This window comes from Plectropomus leopardus, chromosome 14, assembly GCF_008729295.1.
Source record: "Plectropomus leopardus isolate mb chromosome 14, YSFRI_Pleo_2.0, whole genome shotgun sequence".
Lineage (NCBI taxonomy): Eukaryota > Metazoa > Chordata > Actinopteri > Perciformes > Serranidae > Plectropomus > Plectropomus leopardus.
In genome coordinates, this window is record NC_056476.1 from 21606963 (window position 1) to 21630380 (window position 23418).

Here is a 23418-nt window from a genome sequence, read left to right on the forward strand (position 1 = left end):
CTAGCGAAGCCGTGTAGCAAGGCCATACATAAATCATAGGAGCAAAGTGACTTGGACAAGCTGATGGCTGAAATGCTGCTGCCTGTATAGTCCCAATATCGACTTTTCCCCTTGCTCCTCTCTTAAATCATGAAGTGCAGAATATAAATGGCCTAATTATTCCAGCAGAGAGTGAAATTAAAGACATTCCTTTTTATTGCTTCTTCCCAACAGATGGTGGTCTGATCTTGCATCACCAAAGCACTGATAGGAGCATATTTTGCAATTTAGATTAAAGAAAAATCCCAACCAGAATCATGACATTTTGATGTGACAGGTGGAGGGATTGATTGTCTTAATACATGGATCTTGTTTCAAACCAAATGATGCAGTCCCAGCCCTCAATGCCTATTGAAAACACCTGTCATATGACCTCTATTTAAAAAGCATCATATGAGCTGAATAGGGTTTGTGGATTAATAATGGCCTCATCATCAAGAAGTCAAGGCCATCGCTGACTCTGCAAATAAACCATTAAGTCAATCAGTGTTAAGCATTTGTAAAACATGACAAAAATTAAAATTAAACATGAGATTTACCCAACAGCTGTACAGGACATGCACTTACAGATTAAACTTATAACAGTCTTTATTTCTCCATCTATTTCGAACCCTCTAAGGTTGGACCCAGGAGTGTGAAGCTTTCTCTGCAATGTTATTGCACATAGCTTTCAGGGCTGTTGAGACAAACAGTCTCCGTGGCCGCTGTCCCATTAAACGCCACTGCGCAGGAATGTTCAGAAGCAGCCAGCAGCAAGCATCTCTGGACTACACAGGGATCTATAGATCTGATAAGAGATAGTGCTGCGGTTTACAAGTGCTCCTGAGCAGTACCTCAATTGTTTGCTGAAAATGGGAATCTAAACAGCTCATTAGAAATCCTTTTGTGCGTCCTCGGACCACTTTAGTTTTCCTCCCCTAATTATTGACGCCAGCCCCTAGCCGAGGAAAGCAAAAGGCAGCTGTGAGTGAGTGAGTCACACAATCCAGAAATACAATCTTCAAGGATGTACGAGGAGCTCCGCAGGGCATATAGTCTCAACAGGAGGGCTGTTGAGCTAAATAGATGTCCTTTTATTTTGCTTGTGTGTATGTGTTTGTATGAGTAAGAGGGGGGAACAAGTCTGCGGGTATGTGTCTTTGCATGCTTGACTTCCCTTTGAATGATAAGTTAACATGCTGTGTAACATTACCATTCATGCACCTGCTGCCTTTACAACATTTGTCTCCTCTCATTTACATACCTGCACATGTACATTATGCAACATCTGTCTTCTCTGTTGTATGTCTTCTCAGCTTGTATTTCCATCAAAAAACTCCCAATTCCACTTCAGATCTCAATTTTTCCATTTAGATGGACGTCAGGTGCTTGTATAGATGTCTTTTTTTCCCTTGCTATATAAAGAGTCATCTTGAAAAGCTCTCAAAGCCAAAAAGCACTTAAAGGCAATGAAATGTATTATTATTAAGACTAACACTGCTGATGGTTTTCCTCGGAGCCCCATTGTCAGTCTGCTCAGCCAGTCAGAGCACAGTCCCTCTCAGTGCTCCCTCATGAGGGAAGTAAGGCTATTACCTACTATGGAGAGACAGACAGGCGACTGCTCCGCTCTGCTGCCCACTGTCTGGCTTTGCCATTGGTCCACACACAGTAGAAAGTCTCTGATTGTGCAGTAGCCTCCTTGATCCCCTTATGGTGTTTAGAAGATGAAGAAAGTAGAATTAAAAATAGTGTGAAGGGAGAACATGTGGATGTAGTGTAGTGTAGCTTGGAAGTCAGAGAGGGAGTGATGTGAGAGTAAGATAGGCTCTGCCAAGTTTGGCACGATTACTTCAGCAGTGTGTCATGTCAGCTTAGGGCTGACACGGGAAGGATCGGGAGTCAGCAGCTAGTGAAGAACTAGAGCTAATGTTACCACCATCACCAGCCCTCTACACTCTATTTCAGTAATACCCAACCAGGGGTTTAACTACAGTGGGCATTTTTGTAGGGCTGGACGGCATGGCTTATAAAAAAATTGTTCTTTGGCTATATTATGATACACAATATATAACTCAGTATTTTAAAATATACTCTAAACTACTGCAGACGACTGAAATACTAAACTACAAAATAAACTGCAGTCACACTAAAGGTAAATGAAGTGCTGTTATAATAAAGTGAAATCAGGTACTGTTAAAATGTGGTCAAATCAAGTATTCTTATAGAAAAGTTAAATTAGGTATGGCTATAATAAAGCACTGTTAAAATAAAGTTAAATAAAGTATTGTTATGATAAAATTAAATAGAGAACTGTTATACTAAGTATACTAATAACTTAAATATGATATTGCTGTTATAAAGCTAAATAAACAGCTCTGATAATAAAGTCAAATAAAGTATTGTTGTAATGAAATAAATTAATGTGAGACCACTGGTGCTGTTATACCGTCTTCTCAGGCCAGAAGTGTTGATATTTTTGCTGCTGAATTGAAGCGTTCGGTCAACGTTTAGCAGTGAGCAGAAAGTCAAACCATTACAGCAGCGTACAAACTGACAGTTTTCTACTTCATATATTGATAAAATTTCCATGTTAGACTGGTTCTCCATGGTTGCAAAATTATTATTATTTATTTAGACTCGAAAATCATTGAGAAATGGTCACAGCCATTTCCTGGAGCCAGCCGAGAGCCCTGAAGACAAAAAAAATACTCGCCTTCTCACACACCATCACCCAGAAGAGGGTGGCCTGAATAGGCTGGAGAGTGTGTGTGTGTGTGTGTGTGTGTGTGTGTGTGTGTGAGAGAGAGTGTGAGTGTGAGTGACGTATCGTGTTTGTGCCGAGCGGATTAAAAAAACAATGACAAGTCATACTCGATGTTTGCTATACAGTCATTTTATAGATCCAGTGTGGCGCAAGCAATAATATATATATGAGTATATATAAACAAATATATATAAGTGTGTGTGTGTGTGTGTGTGTGTGTGTGTGTAATTGATACATCACCCACCCTTATCAGTATGTGGAAAGACTGTAGAGTAGTAGTTTGTAGTCCCTCATCAACCAGGACATGAACTCTGGTTGTGTAACATACCATCCCTAGATCCATATACTGTATGTTGATGCTGCATTGGTTTCACCCTGAGTAGAAATAGTCGAGTGGGCTACAGTGAGTCAGGCTCATAGGTATTGAGAAACTCAGTGGTGATGCAGCAACACGAGGAGAGACAAGAGAGAGAGGCTCAGTTTCTATGGTCCATCGCACAGGTGTTACTGTGGCAACTGGAACCGGCTCGCCAGCCAGCCATGCTGCGTCATCTGATTTTCTGCCTTTCCTCTTTTCTTTTATCCCAGTGTATTGATCCCTCCACCTCTCCCTCTTTCTTTGTCCAGCTTTGTATCTCTCTTGCCATTTGTCAGGCAACCTTTCTCTACAGCGTTTTTTTTTTTTTTTTTTTTTTTTCACCACACTTTGCATTCTCCTCTCTCCTCCTCACACCTACCTGCTCTTTCTTACCACTTTTTTCATTCCCATGAGCACACTCTTGAGTTTTAAGGTCTCTTGCTCATTCTGTGTGTGTTTGTGCAGGTGGATGTGGGTGTATGTCACTTCACCCCCCTGGTTCAGCCCCAGATCCAGCAGCCCTTCAAGCTGGTGGAGAAAGTCGTCAGGAACGTTTTCCAGTTCCGCAGGAAGCACTGCTATAAAGGAGTGGAGTAAGCACAGTCACACAACTTGATGCAGCTTTCAAAGCATCTATCCTCTCTTCCCCTCTCTCTCTTTTTTACTTTTTAATGTTTCTCATCCTCATCTTTCATTCTCTCTCTACATTTTTCAGTCTCTGTTTTCTGACAGCCGCGTCGTCATCTCATCATTAATTAGAATGGATTTTGATCCGCTTCTCTTTCTCACACAAAACCACTCCGACATACAAAGAGACACTGCTTTTGAGGCATTCTCTAACCAAAGTCTGAACATCGGCGCAGCTCTGTTCAAAAAACCACTAGCAACAAACCCACACGCTCACATGCATGTGCACGCTGCCCATCGCCCCCGTGCCTGTTAGGAAAGTGTATGTAGGCCCGGAAAACAAAAGAACACTGGCTGCGCGAAAGAGAGCAGCAATTATGAGTCATTGATGTGGCATAGGAAGACGAGGCAGCATATTTTATGTAACTACAGCGAGTTGGCGGAAACGGCACCAAATTGGAGAGGAGGCACCAGCACTGAAGCGCCTAAAAAGCATCTGCACTGTGAGAGTGTGTGGAATTGGCTATTGCTCACCAACCTGCAGAGAGAGAACACAGACGAACATCTTAGGCAGGGAAACGTCTTAAAAAATAAATGGCTCCCTCTCTCTGTATTGAATATTCTGGGGAGCGTTTCAGGGTGAGAGCCAGCTAAATAAATGAAAATTGGACATTTAAATTATAGCAGCCCTCCTAATGTTGGGGAAGTTTGTGTCTGTGTGAGTTTTGTGTCAGTATCTACATCACTTGACTACAGAGCACGGCAGTGGAACAAATTAACAATTCATGAGCAGCTCTAGCCCTTTGTGTGATTTCAATTAACTTCACAGATTTGAAATAATCGCTGAGGGATAATTTCTTACTGTTTGAACTTTATAATGCCATTAAACTTGCATGATCATTAAGATATCAAAGCAACCTGAGTGTAAGAATCTGTAGGATCATTTTTTTTCTTCATGTTTTCTCTCTTTTGTTTCTCCCCCCTCAAGGAGGTTGTTCCCCGAGGCATGTCGTGTTGAGCTGACACGAGAGATGATGCAGAAGGCAGATGTGGACCCCACTCTGCGCCCCACAGAGCTCACCATACTCCAGTTCAGGGCTTTAGCGGATGCTTATGCTCATTTGTGCACCCAGGAAACCGGTCTCCTCGGCTATGAGTACAGAGAGGAGCTCAGACTGAAGAACCTAGTCAGGAAAGGAAACAAACCAAAAGACACATTTATGGACAAGCCATCCAGCACAGCACCAAATCCTGAACAACCCTGCTAAATAAAAAAAAAGCACGGAAACCACGAAGAGCTTCTTTTAGCACAGGGAGACAACAGACTGCTCTTAGCCTTGACATTTCCACCTGGCATATGCATGCATTTTTAAAACGTTCTTCCCTGCACCCAGGGAGCAATAGGTGGTACACGTGAAATCCCGGGACAGAGACAAGAACCACGAGGCACATAAAGATCCTGGGTGGGTTGGATTAGCTCCAAGTCTTTGTTCCAGGATGGGACAGCTCAGAGCAGTCATGTGTAGTTACCCACTCACTTTAAGAGTGAGAATCTCTTTATGTCCCAGTTCTTACTTCAGATCCAATTCACATAACACCTTGTCCTGTGGGACCTGAAAGAACCGTCAGAGTGTTTTCAGGGTGATTTAGAAAATGGGAACAACATGGCAGCACCATATTCAGGCCGTTTTCTCCCTCTTCTATGTACTATATTGCTCAGTCGCTTGGGAGACGGAGCTTAAAGGGAGAAAGAAAGTGGTGGGAATTTGTCAGCTCCAGAAGGACTCTTGTTGAGTTAAAGGAAAAAGAATCCATGCTTATATTAGAATACAAAATATAAGACAATTAATAGTAATACATTTTAAAGAAAGAATAAATAAAACGCAATGGACATCTGATTCAAAATATTATAATCTGAAAAATTACATCCCAAATGTTGGTGGAGGCACTGATGTCATGCACATTTGTTACAGTTATTGAACAGACTACAGCATTTCTGATTTGTTTGTTAAAGAAATCTGACCACTGTGTTGTTATTTAACGTTTTATATCAATAAAAGTGTTGTTGCAAGTTTTAAATATTTCTCTTTTTGAAAGCTAACAGATTACCACCAACAGAACATTGCAGGGCTGTTGCCTGCCAATGTGGCAGATGGCACGCTAAGGTTGACTTGCCAGAGGGAGAATTCACTCAGTTTTGATGATTGGTTGGTGTTAATCTCCAACTACAATCAGGATTTCATCAGATCTACATGGCAGATAGGTACACAGGCCTGACTGTGTGATCTTGGTGTTATTAAAATAGCTGTGTGACCTTACACTGGTCGATTTTTTGATATGATAAGCTTTTATTTTGGAAAATCATTGCATGGGTGCGCAGTGAATAGACAGTGAGAATGACGTCACGCGCACGGGGCAAGTGATGAGCTGCTAATCACATGCACCTGCGTGCAGATGTTCCGCTATGGCATACCGAGACAATGTTTGTTTGTTTATACTGTATAATATCTTTCAGCGCCACCATGCTTTTTTTAAACATAAAAATAAACACTTAAACTGACTGCTGCATGCTCCATAAATTAAAACCGGAGGAGTAGTGCAAGCTACCGTTTCCACCAGCCGCGGGGGAGCGCCAAATTTCAGTGACAGGGTCCACTTCTGCAGCTATGGGTGAGTAAAAACTCTTATATTTATGATGAACTTTGTCCGCACAAATTGAAAACATCTTATCAAAATGTCACATTAGTAAATCCAGTGGCCTATACCCTACCTAAAATGCACCCATGTCCGTAAGGTAACTATATGCAACCTGTTTTTTATGAGATCATCTCCTTTATAAGCGTCCTATCTACTTAAACATATGGTTATTTCTTTTCCTCTTATTTTTTATCTGTTCATATGAGCTTAATTCTCTTATCCACATTTTACTTACTTATTTATGAAATTGTATTTTAGTACTTGCACCCTCATATGTTTTTGTACATAGTGCTATTTTATTATTTGTGCTTTCATGTTCTTAATGCTCTTAATTATGGTCGTGTCATAATGGGGAGATGAATGGATTATCCGCAAATTACATCTGAAAAAAAACAAAAAAACAAATACCTAGTCTAAAATATCAGTTTGAATGTGTAGGAAACAGTTACGATGCACACTATAGCATATATATTTTTGTGTAACTATTATGTCATCAATGAGTCATGACATGTTTTGCAAAATATAGCTGAAAAGCTTTGTTTAAAATATTGTTACACAAAGAAACTATAATATTCAAATACTGCAAAGAAAAAAATCCTTTCCTTTTATGGCCCAAAATGGTGCGTAGTTTCAGTTAACAATTTGTATGCACATATGAATAGTCCACTGGTCAACACTGGTATAAGGGCTGGGCAATATATTACCTTGATAAGGTGATATGAGACTAGATATCTTGTCAGATTTTGGATATCATAAGTTTTAGCTTTTCCTGCTTTCAAAGGCTGTTCTAGCTGTTCTATTATTTGCTTTTACTTGCTGAGCATTTATATCAACAGTGGTGAATAATATTTGCCAAAAATTCTCATTGTGTAAATTTTTTGTGAAAGCACCAATTGCCAAGCCTACAATAATGGGGTAAAAGTGGCATTGAGGTATTTGGTCAAAAATATTGTGATATTTGATTTTCTCCGTATCACCAAGCCCTAACTGCTAGTGATGAAAAAAGTGTATATGCCGCCCTAAAATATAGTGAAGAATAAATTGACATCAAGTACACTTTCCACCCCTGTCAGTGTACAATGTTTTGTTGCCTTTTTCCACACGTCTTTGTTATAGCAGACTGTGTGTTCTGACAGCCTGGATGCAAATAAGTGTCCAGACTTGCATGTGGTAGGTTAGAGGTGATTAGATGAAATACTACAGATTCATTTCTGGTCCTGCCACTGCCTTTACTAATCATTATATTACTACATTACTAATCATTAGCATAATACTAATCGCGGTCTTTAAATATGGCTTACCCTGCGTAGCACAGTTGAGGGTATCAAAGTGGGCAGTTGGCTGTTTTGGAGCAGGTTTTAACCCTTTGAAACCCAAGCAAATTGGTTTGATTTCTTTCAACCACATGGGGTAAAGGGAGTGAGCAAATTAACAACACATGGCCCAAAAATAATCAGAAAAAAAAGAAAGAGAAAAGTTACAAAAAAGGACATTTAAGGAGCTTAAAATTAAGGGGAAAACACACACACACACACATATAAATTAAAATAGTATTTTAATTATAAATATCGTTTACTATTTTTTGGAGAATTTTCTGATAATCCTCCCCTCTTTTTTAAAACTAGCTTTTTAGTAATTTTCTTGTAATTTGTGGGATATGTGTTGCCTTGTTGATCATTTCCTTCCTGCTCCCCCCCTTTCAGTTTTTTTTTTTTAATTTAATTTTTTTTTTGCTTTATTATTAAGACAACAAGAAAGATAGGAAAGGTGGGAGAGAGAGGGGAAACAACATGAAGCTAAAGGCTGCGGGCTGGAACAGAACCTGGGCAGCTGCAGGACCCAGCCGCACACTCCACCAGGTGAGTTACAGGTCACCCCAAATGTAATTTTTTATGTCTCAACACCTGTTTTTGGGTTGTCCGTCCATATGTACATCCAGCCATCCAGTCCATTCCTGTGGCTGCAAAAAAAGCCCTGAGAGAATTTTCTCGAATTTGGCACGAACGTCCATTTGGATTGAATGATGAATTGATTAGATTTTGATTGTCAAGGGTCAAGGTTACTGTGACCTTGTCTATTTCATACTTGTAAACGCAATATCTCATGAATACCTGAGGGGATTTCTTCAAATTTAGTACTAATATGCCGTTGGCCTCAGGGATGAGTCGGTAAGAATTTAATGTTTAAATGTCAAGCTCATTGTGACCTTGCATCCATCTCATTCTTGTGAATGCAGTATTTGAGGATGGCCTTGAGGGAGTTTGCTCAAATTTGGTAACAAAGTCCATACATACTATATGATGATTGTTTATGAAAATTTTCATGCCATTAGTATGGCATTTTTGTGAGATTTTTGATGACATACAGTACTATGCCATTTTTGTAAGATTTTGAATGACATACTTTATTGCTTTTGTTGGATTTTTTGTGACATACTATGCTATGGTCGTTTTGTGCAATTTTGGATAGCACACTGTACTATGACCATGTTGCAAGACATTTTTTAACATACTATACTATGACTTTATTCAGTTATTTTGGATGACATGTCATTGTATGACTATTTCATGCTATTTTGGAAGACATACCATTGTGTGAAATTTTTATGCTATTTTTGAAGACAAAGATGCTATTTTGGACAACATACCACATTGTCCCTTTTTGTGCTATTTTGGTCGACATTCTATAGTATGACTTTTTTATGGTGACCAAAGAGGCAAGGCTATAGTATGGCAAAAATGTCAAAATATGACATGTCTCAAAAACACCTGAAAACACCTCCAAATAGCATGAAAATAACTTTCGAAGATACGTCATAGCATAGAATTTTGCAAAAACGGCCAAAAACACCAAAATAATGTGTGTTGAAAAAATGACCGAAAAGGCAAGGCTATAGTATGGCAAAAATGTCAAAATATGGCATATCTCAAAAAATGCTGAAAACACCTCAAAATAGCATAAAATAAGGTGCCAAGACATGTCATAGCATAGATTTTTGCAAAAACGACCAAAAACACAAAAATAATGCATGTTGAAAAGATGACCAAAAAGGCAAGGCTATAGTATGGCAAAAATGTCAAAATAAGACATGTTCCAAAAAATGCTGAAAACACATGAAAACAGCATAAAATAACATGCCAAGACACACCATAGCATAGATTTTTGCACAAACGGCCAAAAACACCAAAATAATTAATGTTGAAAAAATGACCAAAAAGGCAAGGCTATAGTATGGGAAAAATGTCAAAATAAGACATGTCTCAAAAAATGCTGAAAACGCATCAAAACAGCATAAAATAACCTGCCAAGACACGCCATAGCATAGAATTTTGCAAAAACAGCCAAAAACACCAAAATAATGCGTGTTGAAAAAATTAAGTAAAAGGCAAGGCATGGCATGGCAAAAATGTCAAAATATGACATGTTCCTAAAAATGCTGAAAATACCTCAAAACAGCATAAAATAACCTGCCAAGACACGCCATAGCATAGATTTTTGCAAAAACGGCCAAAAACACCAAAATAATGCATGTTGAAAAGATGACCAAAAAGGCAAGGCTATAGTATGGCAAAACTGTCAAAATAAGACATGTTCCAAAAAATGCTGAAAACACATGAAAACAGCATAAAATAACCTGCCAAGACACGCCATAGCATAGATTTTTGCAAAAACGGCCAAAAACACCAAAATAGTGCATGTTGAAAAGATGACCAAAAAGGCAAGGCAAAATATGACATGTCTCAAAAACAGCTGAAACTACCTCAAAATAGCATAAAATAAAGTTCAAATACACGTCATAGCATAGAATTTTGCAAAAACAGCCAAAAACACCAAAATAATGCGTGTTGAAAAAATGAAGGAAAAGGCAAGGCTATAGTATGGCAAAAATGTCAAAATATGACATGTCTCAAAACACCTGAAAACACCTCAAAACAGCATAAAATAATGTGTGAAAACCCGCCATAGCATAGAATTTTGCGGCCAAAAACAAAATATTGTACGGCAAAAATGTTAAAATAGGACATGTCGCAAAAACAGCTGAAAACACTTCAAAACAACAGAAAATAACTTGCAAAGACACACCATTCCATAGAATTTTGCAAAAACGGCAAAAACACAGAAATAATGCATGTTGAAAAAATGACCGAAAAGGCAATGCTATAGTATGACATGAAAAGGAAAGGTAATAATATGGCAAAAATATGACATGTCCCACAAACAGCTGCGAACACCTCAAAAAGGCATAAAATACTGTGCCAAGACACGCCATTGCATATAATGCTGCCAAAACGGCCAAAAACATCCAAACAATGCATGTTGAAAAAATGACCGAAAAGGCAAAAATTTCAAAATATGATATTTCCCAAAAACAGCTGAAAACACCTCAAAACAAGTGAAAATAACATGCCAAGACAAGCCACAGCATACAACTTTGATAAAAAGGGCCAAAAATACCATCATAATGCATGTTGAAAAAATGACCGAAAGTCAAGGCATGGCAAAAATGTCAAAAACCAATGTACCAAAAACAGCTGAAAGCACCCCAAAAGTTTAATCTTTTCATTTAAACTGTTAATATTACAATAACAAGTTCTATTTTAGGTGACTCGAATAATAAAATAAAGAGTCTTTCACAGAACCAAAACCAATCTGCTGCATTAAAATAATATGTTGTGGGATGTCAGACTGAAACCTCTATCTCATTAGATTACATAGTAGCTTAAAAAAGTTGTCTTTTGGGGGGCATAACTTGCAGATATAAAAAAAAAAGGTAATGAATGACAATGTAATCCCAACACCTCTCTCATCCCAACATGTTAAAATTGCCTTACTATTGTACAGTGAGTGAAGCATTGTGATAATATTGAATCATGGGGCATCTACAGGAGATGTCTCAAAATAAAGCTGGCACTATCCATCCTACAGATGGTTTAGAAAATAGCTTCGTAAACATCCTTAAATTGATCATTTGGGTGGCTTTAGTCCCCTGGTTGTTTAAATGAGAAGGAGCAGAAGAACAAATTAATTATCCTTGTGGAGATACTCAGTGTGCTCAACCAACTGAAAATTGCTTAGTGTAGTTTGGTTAATTTCAAACAAGTTCTTATGTAAAACCCCAGCACTGCGGTAACGCTCTTTCTTCATATAACCGTGCCCTACTTCTGTCAAATAATTATGTATTCTATTGAGGATATACCTTTTCTTCCAATACCTGTATTTTTTATGACAGCTAATCAGGGAGTGGTGGCAAGCGAAGCCCAGGGACGAAGCCTGAGATAAGACACTTGGTTCCCAGCTCTGCTTTACCTGTCAGCAGAACATAAAGAACCATAAAAACTGAACTGACAGACTTTGAAGGGCAAGTTGAAAGCGTTGTTCTCCAGGCATCATTCACAGATAAAACTTTTATTTATAAAACAATTCCATAAGAAGGGAGCATTCACATTCATTGGTATGCTAGCATTAAAGGCATGGTAAAGTTGAGCTGAGAGGGTAAAGAATGTCATAGTGGTTTGCCTTTTTTTTTTAATAGTACCTCAATATGTATTTTTTGCTATGGCAAACAAAAGGTTTTTACAAAAATATCACCTGCGTTTATTGCTTATTCCTGCCTTGTATTTTATTTCCTGTACAGTGTCAAGTATGTATAAGAGAATACATATATGTTTCAAAGATAGAAAAGACTTTATGTACAAGACAAAAACATAAAAAGAAACGTTAGGTTTTAAACATTATTGCAGTTTAAATCATTCAAATTAAGCAGCCAGATCTCGAAAACACTTCAAATGCAAACGCTGGAAATAACAATCTTCAGTAAAAGACAACCAAAATCCAGTCGGCAACATTTAAGATGAAGTGGGAAAAAAATGTCAAGCGGTATTACATTGTATTTGTGTACTAATGGACCAAATCTTTAGCCAACAGTTCAAGCCTTCAACCAAAGAGTTAGTTTGCTGAGATATACATAATCCAACCTATTAATAAATAAAAACAGCATTAATAACATTAAAACCTGTACAGATAAAAAATATTTCAAATATATAGGCAAACAGTGTACTTTAGTGCACAAAATACAGCAAAAAAGGCTTAGTTGCAAAAGTTGGTGTCCTTCCTGTTTGTTTAGGCCAACGTCAACTCTCTTCAGGAAGCCTGACCTGACTGACGCAGCTCTTTGGGTGGATCTTACTCAGCTGTGATAGCCTTCACTTAGTGGCCCCTACTGTCTCATTTTACCTGGTATTAACATGTGCTTTGGTGATCCAGCTGTGGCACATCGCCTTTCACACCTGTGTCCATCATGTATCCTCAGCTGACCACTTGTGTTTAGATTAGTTTAGATATTAGATTTAGACAGACGTCACTAACACTGGAAGGCCAACGGGCCCTGTGCAGAGTTACTACGTCCACACTCTTGCTAGCTGCTCGCCAGTCGTCGCAGCGGTTGTGTGTGTACAGCTGGAGATATTACTGTCAGCAGAATCCAGCACGTCTGATTTAATAGGAAATAATGATGGACGGTCACACAGCACTTAATGCAAATCGCCTTAAAATGGGCAAGTTGCAGGGTGTTAGCTTGTTGGAGATGTATTAGCATGTAACACGGCAAAATATGTGGTCAAATGATCACATAAGACACATTTTAATACCAGTAATAAACAGGGCCTGGAATACTTGACCAAATCCTGAGCCCATGACCTCTGTTTAAAAGCCTGCTGCCTGGCAAACTGTGCCAAAGCACCAGTGTGGCTTCCTCCACAGCTACATTTTATCTCAGTATCCTGTGGCTCAATATGCACTGTGCACTCTCCTCCTCTTGTAACTTTTGGGACTGACAGACCAAGGACTTTCTCCGTATTTCCTCACAGAAAATTCAAAAACCGCAAATTAGCATGAGCTGCAGGGGAAAGTAGGATGGAAAAAAACGTCACAAAGACGGCTTGTGAGAGGAATGCGGGAATGCATCAGTGCTTGGCAGATTCATTGTAGTTATCATTGGGACTGAAATCTCCTCTCTTCACCTCTATAGGGGGAGAAACTTGGTCTGTCAGCCAGTATGCTTCATCTGAACAGACCTTACTTTTAGCAGGCAGGTGTGTGGCTCACTAAACCGAAATGAGGCACAACTTCATGCCACACTGGTAGAGCCTGCAGTGAGCCAAAGCTCTCTGGTCAGAGTGTCTCACCTCTGTTTATCCAGTCCCTTATGAGGAGGTGGCATTTCCAGAGTCAGTGGCACAGCTCTCAGCTGGGTCATAGAAACAGTCTTCATTCACTACAGAAGTCAGACTTTGGACGCTGAACTCTCTCTCCAGCAACGTGTTGAGATCCACGACTCCGGACGCTGACGCTGCGTCCGCCTGACTGTCCAGTGACCTGCTGTGCGCCTTCATGTTCAACAGCGCTCCCTGGCTCCTCCTCAAACTGTTGGTTTTCCTCTTAACAGCACTGAAGTTTCCACGCATTAGTTTGGGTTGGGTCTCTGGAGTGTCCCCGACTCTCTCTGGCTGAACACAGGGAGCCGGTGCACTTTGTGACACAGTGTCCTCAGAGACTTTAAGTTGAAGGAACTGAGCCTCAATTGCGCTAGTTGGAGAGCTGCTGTCTCCACTGTCCCTCCTTGTTCCCCCCTCGCTAAAGCCGTCATCATCCTCATCACTCAAGATATCAGACTCTTTCACAGCAGAGGAGCGGGGCTGCGAGTTGGATCCAGTTGTCTGAGACCAGTTCTGCTGCAAGTCAGAGGAGGTGCAAGGTGGAGGGGCGCCCGACAAACTGTAGGTTCCACTGCTTAGGCTCCCCTCGTCTGAGTCTGGCCCCAGCTTGGGGTTCCCCACCTGGGCAGAGAGATCTCCAAGTGGCTGCTTACACAACCAGGAAGCCCTGGTGGAACCTGGTAACAGACATGGAGTCTGAAGTGAACAATGCCTCTCTTATCTGAGCAAAACACTTGCACCCTCAGCCCCTCTAGCATTTTATGACCTAAAAAGTGAGATATGATCGTCTCTAAAATAAAAGTATTAAACAGCTGATGATTTTTAAAGGCTAAATAAATACCAGTCAGCGAGGATCACTCCTATGCGTACATGTTATGATCGGAAACTTTCCCAACTTTCATTTAAAGAAGTATCTCCCCCACAGGAATGCCTCTGAACACTCACCTAGCCTGGCAGAGGAGGGCAGGGTGCTGCGCAGGGGGACCAGGCGCTCTTTACCGCTTCTCTCCAACGTGCCCTCGCTCTTCATGTTCCTCCTCACGTTCTCCCTGAGGATGGAGCGGATCACCTTGATGATGTTGACCTTGTTCTCCGGCACACTGAGGAGGACACGGCAGAGGTACCATAGTAACATGAGCACAGGGTATGTTAAACTTGATCTGTGCGGCTAAATATAGATTAAGAGGATTGGTGAGAGACTTCCATTGTGTCCCCGGTGAAATGAGTTATGTAATTCATTAGGAGTGATCCCAATTTCACAGTGTGTAATGAGAATTACCAATTGGGTCACAGGCTTCACTCTAACTACCATCCCCATGTAGACAGTTCTCACAGTTAAATGTTAACAACAGCAAACAACAAACATGGAGGAAATGCCAAGCTGGTAGCTAAACCCTGACATGTCTTTTTTTGGGGGACCATGATCTTAAAGCAAGATTAGACTACTGAACTACATATGAAAAAATACTTCATGAATATAATAGAATTAGATTATATTTAGATTGTATATTAGACATTAGCATCTATTTGGGAGAGAAGAATAACGGTAAAAAAGGATTGTCTGTTGTGAACATGTATCACAGGTGATTTGTAGACCAACTGTCTGGTTCATCGTTGACCCACTGTACTTTCCACAGCTGTGATTACACCATTTTCCTGTGCAATGATAAATTATTACCAACATTATGAGCAGACTCACTTTGATTTTGCCTCCAAATAAAGTGGGTTAGGTAATCTGGCTAAACTGTTGTCTTGTTTACCACCTAACTGCTTACATTCTTGCCTTGTTGGACTTAATTTTAGCAAGTTTACTGTGTTCCCAGATATAACTATTTTGGTGACTACAATGTTATCATAACTAATAGATATGGTGGCCAAAACTACAAAAATAATACAAATGTAATAACCATTAACTGTCCTAACCTTATTCTGGTATGTGTAATATATTAAAAAAAACAACCATGTAATCCATGAATGCATACGAGCATTAATCATCACTGACTCCACCTGAAAGTTTAATCTCTGACCTGCTACACAGCTGGAAGACAGTCTCCGGTCTCCCCTCCACCTCAGACTTGGAGTGAATCAGCTCCCAGATGCAGCTGCTTTCTGTGCCTGTTCCTGGGGGAGTGAGGAAATAAAGGGGAGGCTTTTAATCACACAGTCTAAATATGGTTTATGGTTTCAGAAGGAGATAAGGAGGGAGGGAGCTGAGGAGAAATGCCAGCAGAGATGTGTGTGTGGGCAAGGAGAATGAGCTTGTGGGTTTGTGTGGAGAAATATGAAGGGGGAGAAAGAACAAAATGATTTAGTGGATGTACTTTGTGAGTGATTTAGTGGGGAAAATGTGTCAGTGTGCCAGTCTCTTACCTGCAGTGTTTCCCAATCTGACCTGCAGTGCAGAGAGTGGGATGAGCCAACGGAATTTAAAGGGATCCGAATCTCCGTGAGAAAGCGCTGAACGAGGGTTCGTCTGGTCATCACAAAAAAAGAGGAAAAAAAAAATGCTAAGTTGCACACCAAATACACAATTTGTGGCATGTCAGAGTAAATGAGTGCAACAGACACAATGCTTACCATCTTCTTCTTCAGCTTGTTGTTTTCCCTGTAGACCAGTATCACCGCTTTCTTGAACACTGGTGAGAGAGAACACATCAACGTCTTAGTTTTGACTGCAAGTGCCTCTTGGGGAAAGCAACTGAAGGAGTGCAATCCACAGAAGCATTTTAGATGCCAGCTTGAAGCCTTAAAGTGTGTATCAGCGCTACGACTCCAGAGATGGAGATTCACAGAAATCTGTTTGAATGCTGTTGCAGACATGATTCTGTGTGGCTCTGCAGAAAACCAATACAGTTGGTTTGTACTGATTAAACTTTAACTGCAAACATCTGCAGGAAACACAAAATGGTCAATGTGGTCATTTGTGCCCAAAGCCATATGTGGAGGAATACCAGCTAAGACACTGATTGCCAGAAACCTTTGGAGTCCAGCAGGGTGGCAGTTGAGGGTAGGGAAAGGAGGGGAGTCGTTTTCCCTTGAATACAACAGCAATAATATTGGGAGAAGCGTGCAGACTCACCAAACACGGTCATTTCAGGGTCTTTTCTCATGCGACCCAATGATGTATGCGGGTTGAGCCAGACCACTGAGGAATGCATGAGAAACTCTCCCATCGAAATCTCTGTGACCTGAGAGAGACACACAGGAGACTGTTTAAAAAAACAGCAGCGGGAGAGACAGAAGAATAACAAGACAGAGTTTTGGCTTTTTGCTGAAGCATACTGCTGTGGGATACATACCAAGTATGTGTGTCTATGACTGGAGCTACACGGACTCTATAAACTACTGTTTCTACACAGGGTGAAAGCTGATTCTCAGGCAAACCTTTATGTCGGTTTTGTCTGAGCTGTTTAAATACATTGAAAACATACAGTACCCTAGACAACACTATTTAGCATTCACTTTGAATATTTATACTGCAGTGGTTACCAACTAAATATTCCATCAACTTGTAAATGTATTCATTCCCTGGAGGCAATGCACATGAAACGGCGTAAACAACATAAGAAGCTAAACAACCCAACTCTGATGTGCTGATAGTTAACTGGGTTGATGTAGTTTAAACTGAAGTGATAAGTAATATTTTTTCAACAAGATGCTCTTGTAGCAGGTGTCTTGTGAAACAAGTGTTGCCAAGGCAACTTTTTATATATTTACTTTTTTATATATTTAGGTTTAGCTTGATAATGAGTCTGAAATGTGTATCTACCTCTTTATCAAGGCCGGTCTGCTCAGCAACTAGCTGATCAAACACAGAGCCGTAATCCTCGTAAATCTTCTGCATCTCATTGATGTGACTGGCCACCTTCTCCATGGCTTTCAAAGCCTCTGCAGGGACAAGAACAGAATGCGAGTGTGTTAACAGAGATCAATTCTTGACTGTATATATACGGCTGCTTTGCATTAGAGAAGCAGGTTTTATTTACTCATTGTGTATGGGGAAAAATGCCTTCTCTTATGTGCCAAGACTTGTCACTAAATGCTTCCAGGCATAATAGCATGACAACAAGATACTGAAATGACAAGTGTGAACATGGGCCGTATTTATAGCACCGCACCCCCCCCCCCCAACCCCCACCCACCCGTGTGTGGGTGTGCAGGTGCATCTGTATAATGTATATGTATTTCTCTTAGTACCAGTGAGGTGGTAGTGCTCCTCGCTTTCAGCGTCAGTGAGGGAGACCAGCTCCCTGAGCAGCAGGGGATACTTGAGCACCCTCTGAACGGGCTTAATCAGGTACGACTCCAGGGTGGATGAGTGCTGCTTAGTGGGGTTCCTCGCATCCAGGAATTCCTTGAAGGTCTGATCGGTCTTAGCTGAAAAACACACATATACTGAATTAATATGAATCTTTCAGCAGTTGACTATTTGTTTTTGGTGTTTGTGTTTTTCTGACAGTCTCAAGTGTACATAGTAAGAGATGTGTGGCTATATCGTAATACAAACTGGGGTTGGTGCAGAATGATGGTGCAATAAGCTGTCTCCAGCAGGGGGTAGTGTAGGCTTCCCCAGTCTTCCACAACCACAGCAGTATATAAGTTTAAACATCTACTAATGCATCCATTATACTCAGCACATCACCCCTGAGTATCACAATAAATTAAAGACAAGCTGTTTTCACAAAGCAAGAGAAAAAAATCAAGCAGAACAGTGATGAGTATCTTCAATACTAAAGCCGTCTTATTTACAACATGTGAGAATGATGCAGTTGAGACTTCTTACTTTACAGTGATGCCTAAAGCAGAGAGTGAAATGGCAGGTATGACAAATAAAGAGCCATCTGTAAAGGTGGTGACATTTTCCCTGAGCAGTATGCTTCCACAACGCTTACTGAGGGGGGCCATTAAAGTATTAATTATAGCACTCCCAGCCACAGACAGGCAGCCGCATCGACACCTCCCAGAGTAATTGGCAGGCAATTAACGAGTCGACAAATAAACAGAGAAACTAAGGCAACCCAGGGCCCTTGGCATGATGGGAGAGGGAGGGGGGGGTGATGAAGATGGCAGAGACAGGCATATAATTACTTTAATGGTTGACAAACTCCCACAGATTTCTTCTCCTTGCCCTTGGATCAGCTGCTTGTGACCAAACTGTGCCAACTATGTACTCTGTGTGTGCCATGTGAAACTATATTTGGCTTTTTTTAAATGTACTGTGCAATTACTGCAGTTTCATGTTGTTCTAATATTCGCTGGCGTGCGCCAACTATAATACTGTATATACGCAACCATTAAAAGCTTTGGTTAAAGAATAGGGTGTATGAATCCTGTAAGCCAAAGTACTTAGAATCTGGCATCTTTTCCCGTCACTCAATCACTTAGAGCTATTTTGTGCAGAGTTGGCATTGCCCACAGACTGAAGGACTTCAGATGAACACTATGCCAAAATCTCAGGTGCTTTCAGAAAAGGACAGTCCATTGACCATTTAAATCCTACGCAATGGTAATTTGAAAAAATGGAAAAAAAGAAAATAAAAATAAAAACAAAAATGTAAGTGATAGAAGGGTTGAATATTTGACTGGGTCGTGGGACAGAGTGCTGCAGGACTGAGTCCTAACACCCAGATATAAATTTGCATTTCAGCAACTCCGGTTCCCTCATCTCAAAGTCAATGTTTTTTTTAAATGTGTTTTTGATGAGATGCCTGAAATAAGGTCTGTGATTAACACAAGCTTAAGAGACTTTCACATTTTGTTGTATTACATAAAATACATCAGAAAATATCCCACGGTGAACTTTGAAGCTTTTGTATCTTTATAAAGGTGGTTGCTAACAAGTGTCCAAATAAGACTGCAGAAAGTCATCACACCGAGCTTTTAGTCCTCGAAATACTAAAAGTGGTGTTCAGTTGTGAAAATAATCTTGCGGAACAAAACCTTTATCATAAATGGTTGTCACAGAGCATATTTTCTGGAATATTTCAACAGCTGATGAAAAAATCCCACTGGCTTTTTGACGAGGTAACCAGGGTGAAGCTAATTTTCACGTTGAAAAAAAAAAAAAAACGGCATGCCCTGGGCACTCTATTACCCTTCTATTAAGCTCTATAAACTGATATCTGCATATGTATGCAGTATCTGTCTGCAAAGGGACAAGTTGTTGATATCAGAAGCATTCTCATTTTCATTTGGAGTCCGGGTTGGATTGTCCAATCATGTCTTAGACAGAACACATTGGCTAAACATTTTTTTGCATATATCTGTTTATTGGGATAAGCCAAAATGGCTGGTCTACAGAGGAGGGAGTCTTGGCCCTGATATCCACTGGCTACATCAGATCTCCCATAATACTGGCCATTGACCCAAGAGGCTTGTTGCAGTCAGGTTGATAGCCGATGAGTTCCCAGATTTACATTTGGATCACAGATTAAGGTTTCTTCTAACTGTGCATCCAATAGAAGAGCATTCCTTGAAGGATTATAACGAATGGTGGCATAATATGTGATTAAACATAATTTTCATGAACTTTCAAAATATTCAAAATTGCAGAAAACTCTTTCATGCACCAGTGTTGCTTTGATAACCATATTTACCACATTTTATTCTCCTCTAGGTAACTCTGACCCTTCAGGGACTTTCGAAGTGTTTTTCTTCCTCTAATCCTATTAAACATCCATCCCACTGCTTACTTCGAGGAAAATCCCACGCAATTTTAGTAATGGGGCAGATTTAAGCAGCACAGGGGGGCAATTTGCCCACGCCATCCCCTCATGTCTGCAAAGAGGCCAATCTTCTTACATTTCTCTCTGCACTGGGCAGTGTTCCCAAATAGTGGCAGAAAGGCCGGCGTCGTAACAGGCATAAATCAACTTTAAAATTTCCACTCCGTCACATGCTGAGGGCGACGTGAGGACTTATTAGGGCTCTTGGGTTGTTACAGCATGCTCTTTGTGGAGAAGGTTATCCAAAGTCTGTGTATTACAAATGCATGTTTGTTTAAACTCTATCCTCTTGTAAAACAGGTAATAGCTTTGAATGTTTAGAGACCGTAGATCACTAAATTAAAGGCGAATTTTGTTTCTACCGCACCTAATATTCTGTGTGCGTGTCCGCACATGATGATGGAGATGGAAGAGGGCATGCTGTAAACTGGAGAGGCATCATTCACCTCACTTTCATCCACAGTCTCACTCTGAGGCGTTTACTTTGGTACATAATTTATTTGTTTCTTAAGAGAGAAGGCCAACCTTCCACAGTGAGTGCCGTAAGGTGTCGCTGATGCAACATAGGTGCAAGGAAGCTAAATTTAACAAGGGTGTGGGATGATTTGAGTTAGTATGTGTCTGCAGATCTATCTATTCTGAATTTCACTTTGTGCTGTCAGTGCGTTTTTAGGCTGTCTTGTATTCTTCATGTGTTTAGGTGCATGTTGTACCTCTCTCCAGGACCTTCTGGACCTTGATGTGGTTAGCGCAGAAGCCGCTGTAGAGCTTGAAGTGGTCAGCGTAGTACAGGAATGAACCCCCGAGAGAAAACAGCAGCTTCTGTAAGACCCGAGAGGTTTTAAGAGAGAAAAAACAAAGACAGGGACTGAGCGTTACACACAGATGACCTGAGAGTGATGCCACACAAAGCCTAACACAGAGTACAGAGAGATGGGATGAAAGAGTGCGAACATGTGAAGTCATGACCGTACCACTCTGTCCACCCTCTCTCCGGAGACTACCCAAACGCCCCCTCTCTGTCCTCTCTCTCTCACCTAACTTCTCGAGTACACTAGCTTTCAGCAGCTCGCAATCCAACCGCTGAACCGCTGCCTCGATCAATAGACCCCACACCTTGTCATGTCAAGCCTATAAATCAGCCAGCAGTGCTCCTGTCACTCCACCTCAATTATTTATAAACCTCAACATCTAAGAGATCATACCTTTCTTTGGGCAAGCCACTAAAATCATCTAGTTTGAGAATAATGCTCTGTATACTCATGGAATCCTCTATGAAGCTGTGGACAGTTAATCAATAAGGCGTTATGTTATTGCATGTGTATCTCACCTTGAACTGTGATGGTGTCTCCAGGGTGCTGAAGTCGGGCGAGGAGGCAATCCTCTCCTCCAGGGTCTGCAGGAAGACCCTCTGGAAGTCCAACATCTCTGGCAGGCTGCCAAACAGACTCTCCATCTGAGGAGGAGATGAAGATAGAGGGTTGGTGGGATTATGGATAGAAAGATGTTAAGAAAGGAGAGGTAGGATGGAATTGTGGGAAGGTGATAGATAAGGATGCACAAGAGGAAAACAGCAGAGAAAGAAGGAGAGTGAGGGAATATAAGGCCAGAAAAAAAGCTTGTAATTCATAACAGTCAGTCAGACAGGCACCCTGGGGTGTTATAAAACCTCCGCTCTGATGGCTCCATCTCTGACAAAGGCACTTAGGGACAAGCTATGGCCCCTGCTAGAAATGCGGTGCACACACAAACTTGTACTGCTTTAACACACCCTCTCCGACACACAAACGCAGGGTCAACACTTCCCTTCATTAAAAGCCATTCGGGGGCTAACATTCTCTTGTCCATTTTGTGTCTGCACACGTCTCGCTGTCCCATAATGGCCTTTTAATTTGCCCCAGTGCTCAGTGGCCTATCGACCAGTGTGTCTTAGGAGAGTCATCCTGTGTTTGAGGTCACGCATGGCACAGAGCTGTACACAAGCATGGAAACTGCAACACTGAGGTGATTAGCATTCTGCAGCTCCCACTATATGTTGTCGTACAATAATAGTTGAATTTAGGGTTTTGTTTTTTTTTTAAATGGAGAAAACACACTACCTTTATTTTTTGTAAAAAGTACACTAAAATGAGCGGACAGCTATATCGTGGTGTATGAAGCTGAGGTGAATGCTTAAAGGGTGGCTTTACTCTAAAACCTTTATTGTTATGTCTCTGTGGGACACTCGAAGGTCAGTGTAGGGGAATGGTAATTTGTCCTCCAGCCAGTCACATTGGTAATGAGGGAGGTATGGCCGAGCAGAGTTCATCGACGTCACCTCTGGCTAATAAACACTCAATGAATTCCATATATAGCTTTAACACCTCCCAGGACACGCCTCTCACTACACATTTGATAATGTTTACCATATTTCACGCTAGGCTTGGGCGGTACGAGTTGACTCACAAGATGTCAACAAAAGGTAATTCTTACACCCATTTTCCATATTAAACAGAGAAACACAACAGTACACCTTTTTTTTCTGTGCCTATGTTACCATGAGCAGCGCTGCTCAGCTGTGGCACATCTAGAGAAATGGAGTCTTGCTGATTTGTTCCACATGATGCATGTGTTTTGTTTTTGTTTTTTAGAAAAAGCAGATAGTGAAAACTGTCTTTTGATAATTATATTGACTCTATACGACCTTTTACTACAGTTCCGATGTCTTTATCTGTCACAGACATAAGGAAATACACATTTTGTATTTTACTCAACCTTTCCTGTTTCTGTGTCAAAATAAAAGCCTTCTGAAAACATTTCTGTTGACAGGATCATTTCAGTTGTCAATACAAGGCATTTTGCTGTGAAATATTTGCAGGACCTTGTCGCTGACAATGCAGTATCTCGCACGGCTTCATAAATGAGTGAACTATGTACTTTTAATTTGAAAATACTGAGTTTTTACAGTAGGCAGCTCTGCAGCAGTGCCGCACCAACAAACGCTGCCAATGCAGACACACACTGCTCACGCAT

General features: G+C 40.7%; 2 protein-coding genes across 6 annotated transcripts in view; one reads left to right on the plus strand and one right to left on the minus strand.

Annotated features, from left to right (window-relative positions):
- tfb1m (transcription factor B1, mitochondrial) overlaps window positions 1–5849 on the plus strand; it is a 31118-nt gene extending 25269 nt beyond the window's left edge. Inside the window, exons 7-8 of the mRNA XM_042501515.1 lie at window positions 3609–3736; window positions 4759–5849. Of these exons, the coding sequence (XP_042357449.1) occupies window positions 3609–3736; window positions 4759–5038 (408 nt within the window). The 3' untranslated portion in view covers window positions 5039–5849. The remainder of the gene's footprint in view (window positions 1–3608; window positions 3737–4758) is intronic.
- Window positions 5850–11854: 6005 nt separating this feature from the next.
- tiam2a (TIAM Rac1 associated GEF 2a) overlaps window positions 11855–23418 on the minus strand; it is a 109819-nt gene continuing 98255 nt past the window's right edge. For all 5 annotated transcript variants that reach the window (XM_042501510.1, XM_042501511.1, XM_042501507.1 and 2 more), the window contains 10 exons: window positions 21737–21862; window positions 21120–21228; window positions 17879–18058; window positions 17451–17569; window positions 16761–16869; window positions 16259–16317; window positions 16052–16154; window positions 15709–15802; window positions 14627–14781; window positions 11855–14358 (listed from right to left, as the gene is read on the minus strand). In XM_042501510.1, coding sequence (XP_042357444.1) covers window positions 13670–14358; window positions 14627–14781; window positions 15709–15802; window positions 16052–16154; window positions 16259–16317; window positions 16761–16869; window positions 17451–17569; window positions 17879–18058; window positions 21120–21228; window positions 21737–21862 — 1743 coding nt within the window. In that variant the 3' untranslated portion in view covers window positions 11855–13669. The remainder of the gene's footprint in view (window positions 14359–14626; window positions 14782–15708; window positions 15803–16051; window positions 16155–16258; window positions 16318–16760; window positions 16870–17450; window positions 17570–17878; window positions 18059–21119; window positions 21229–21736; window positions 21863–23418) is intronic.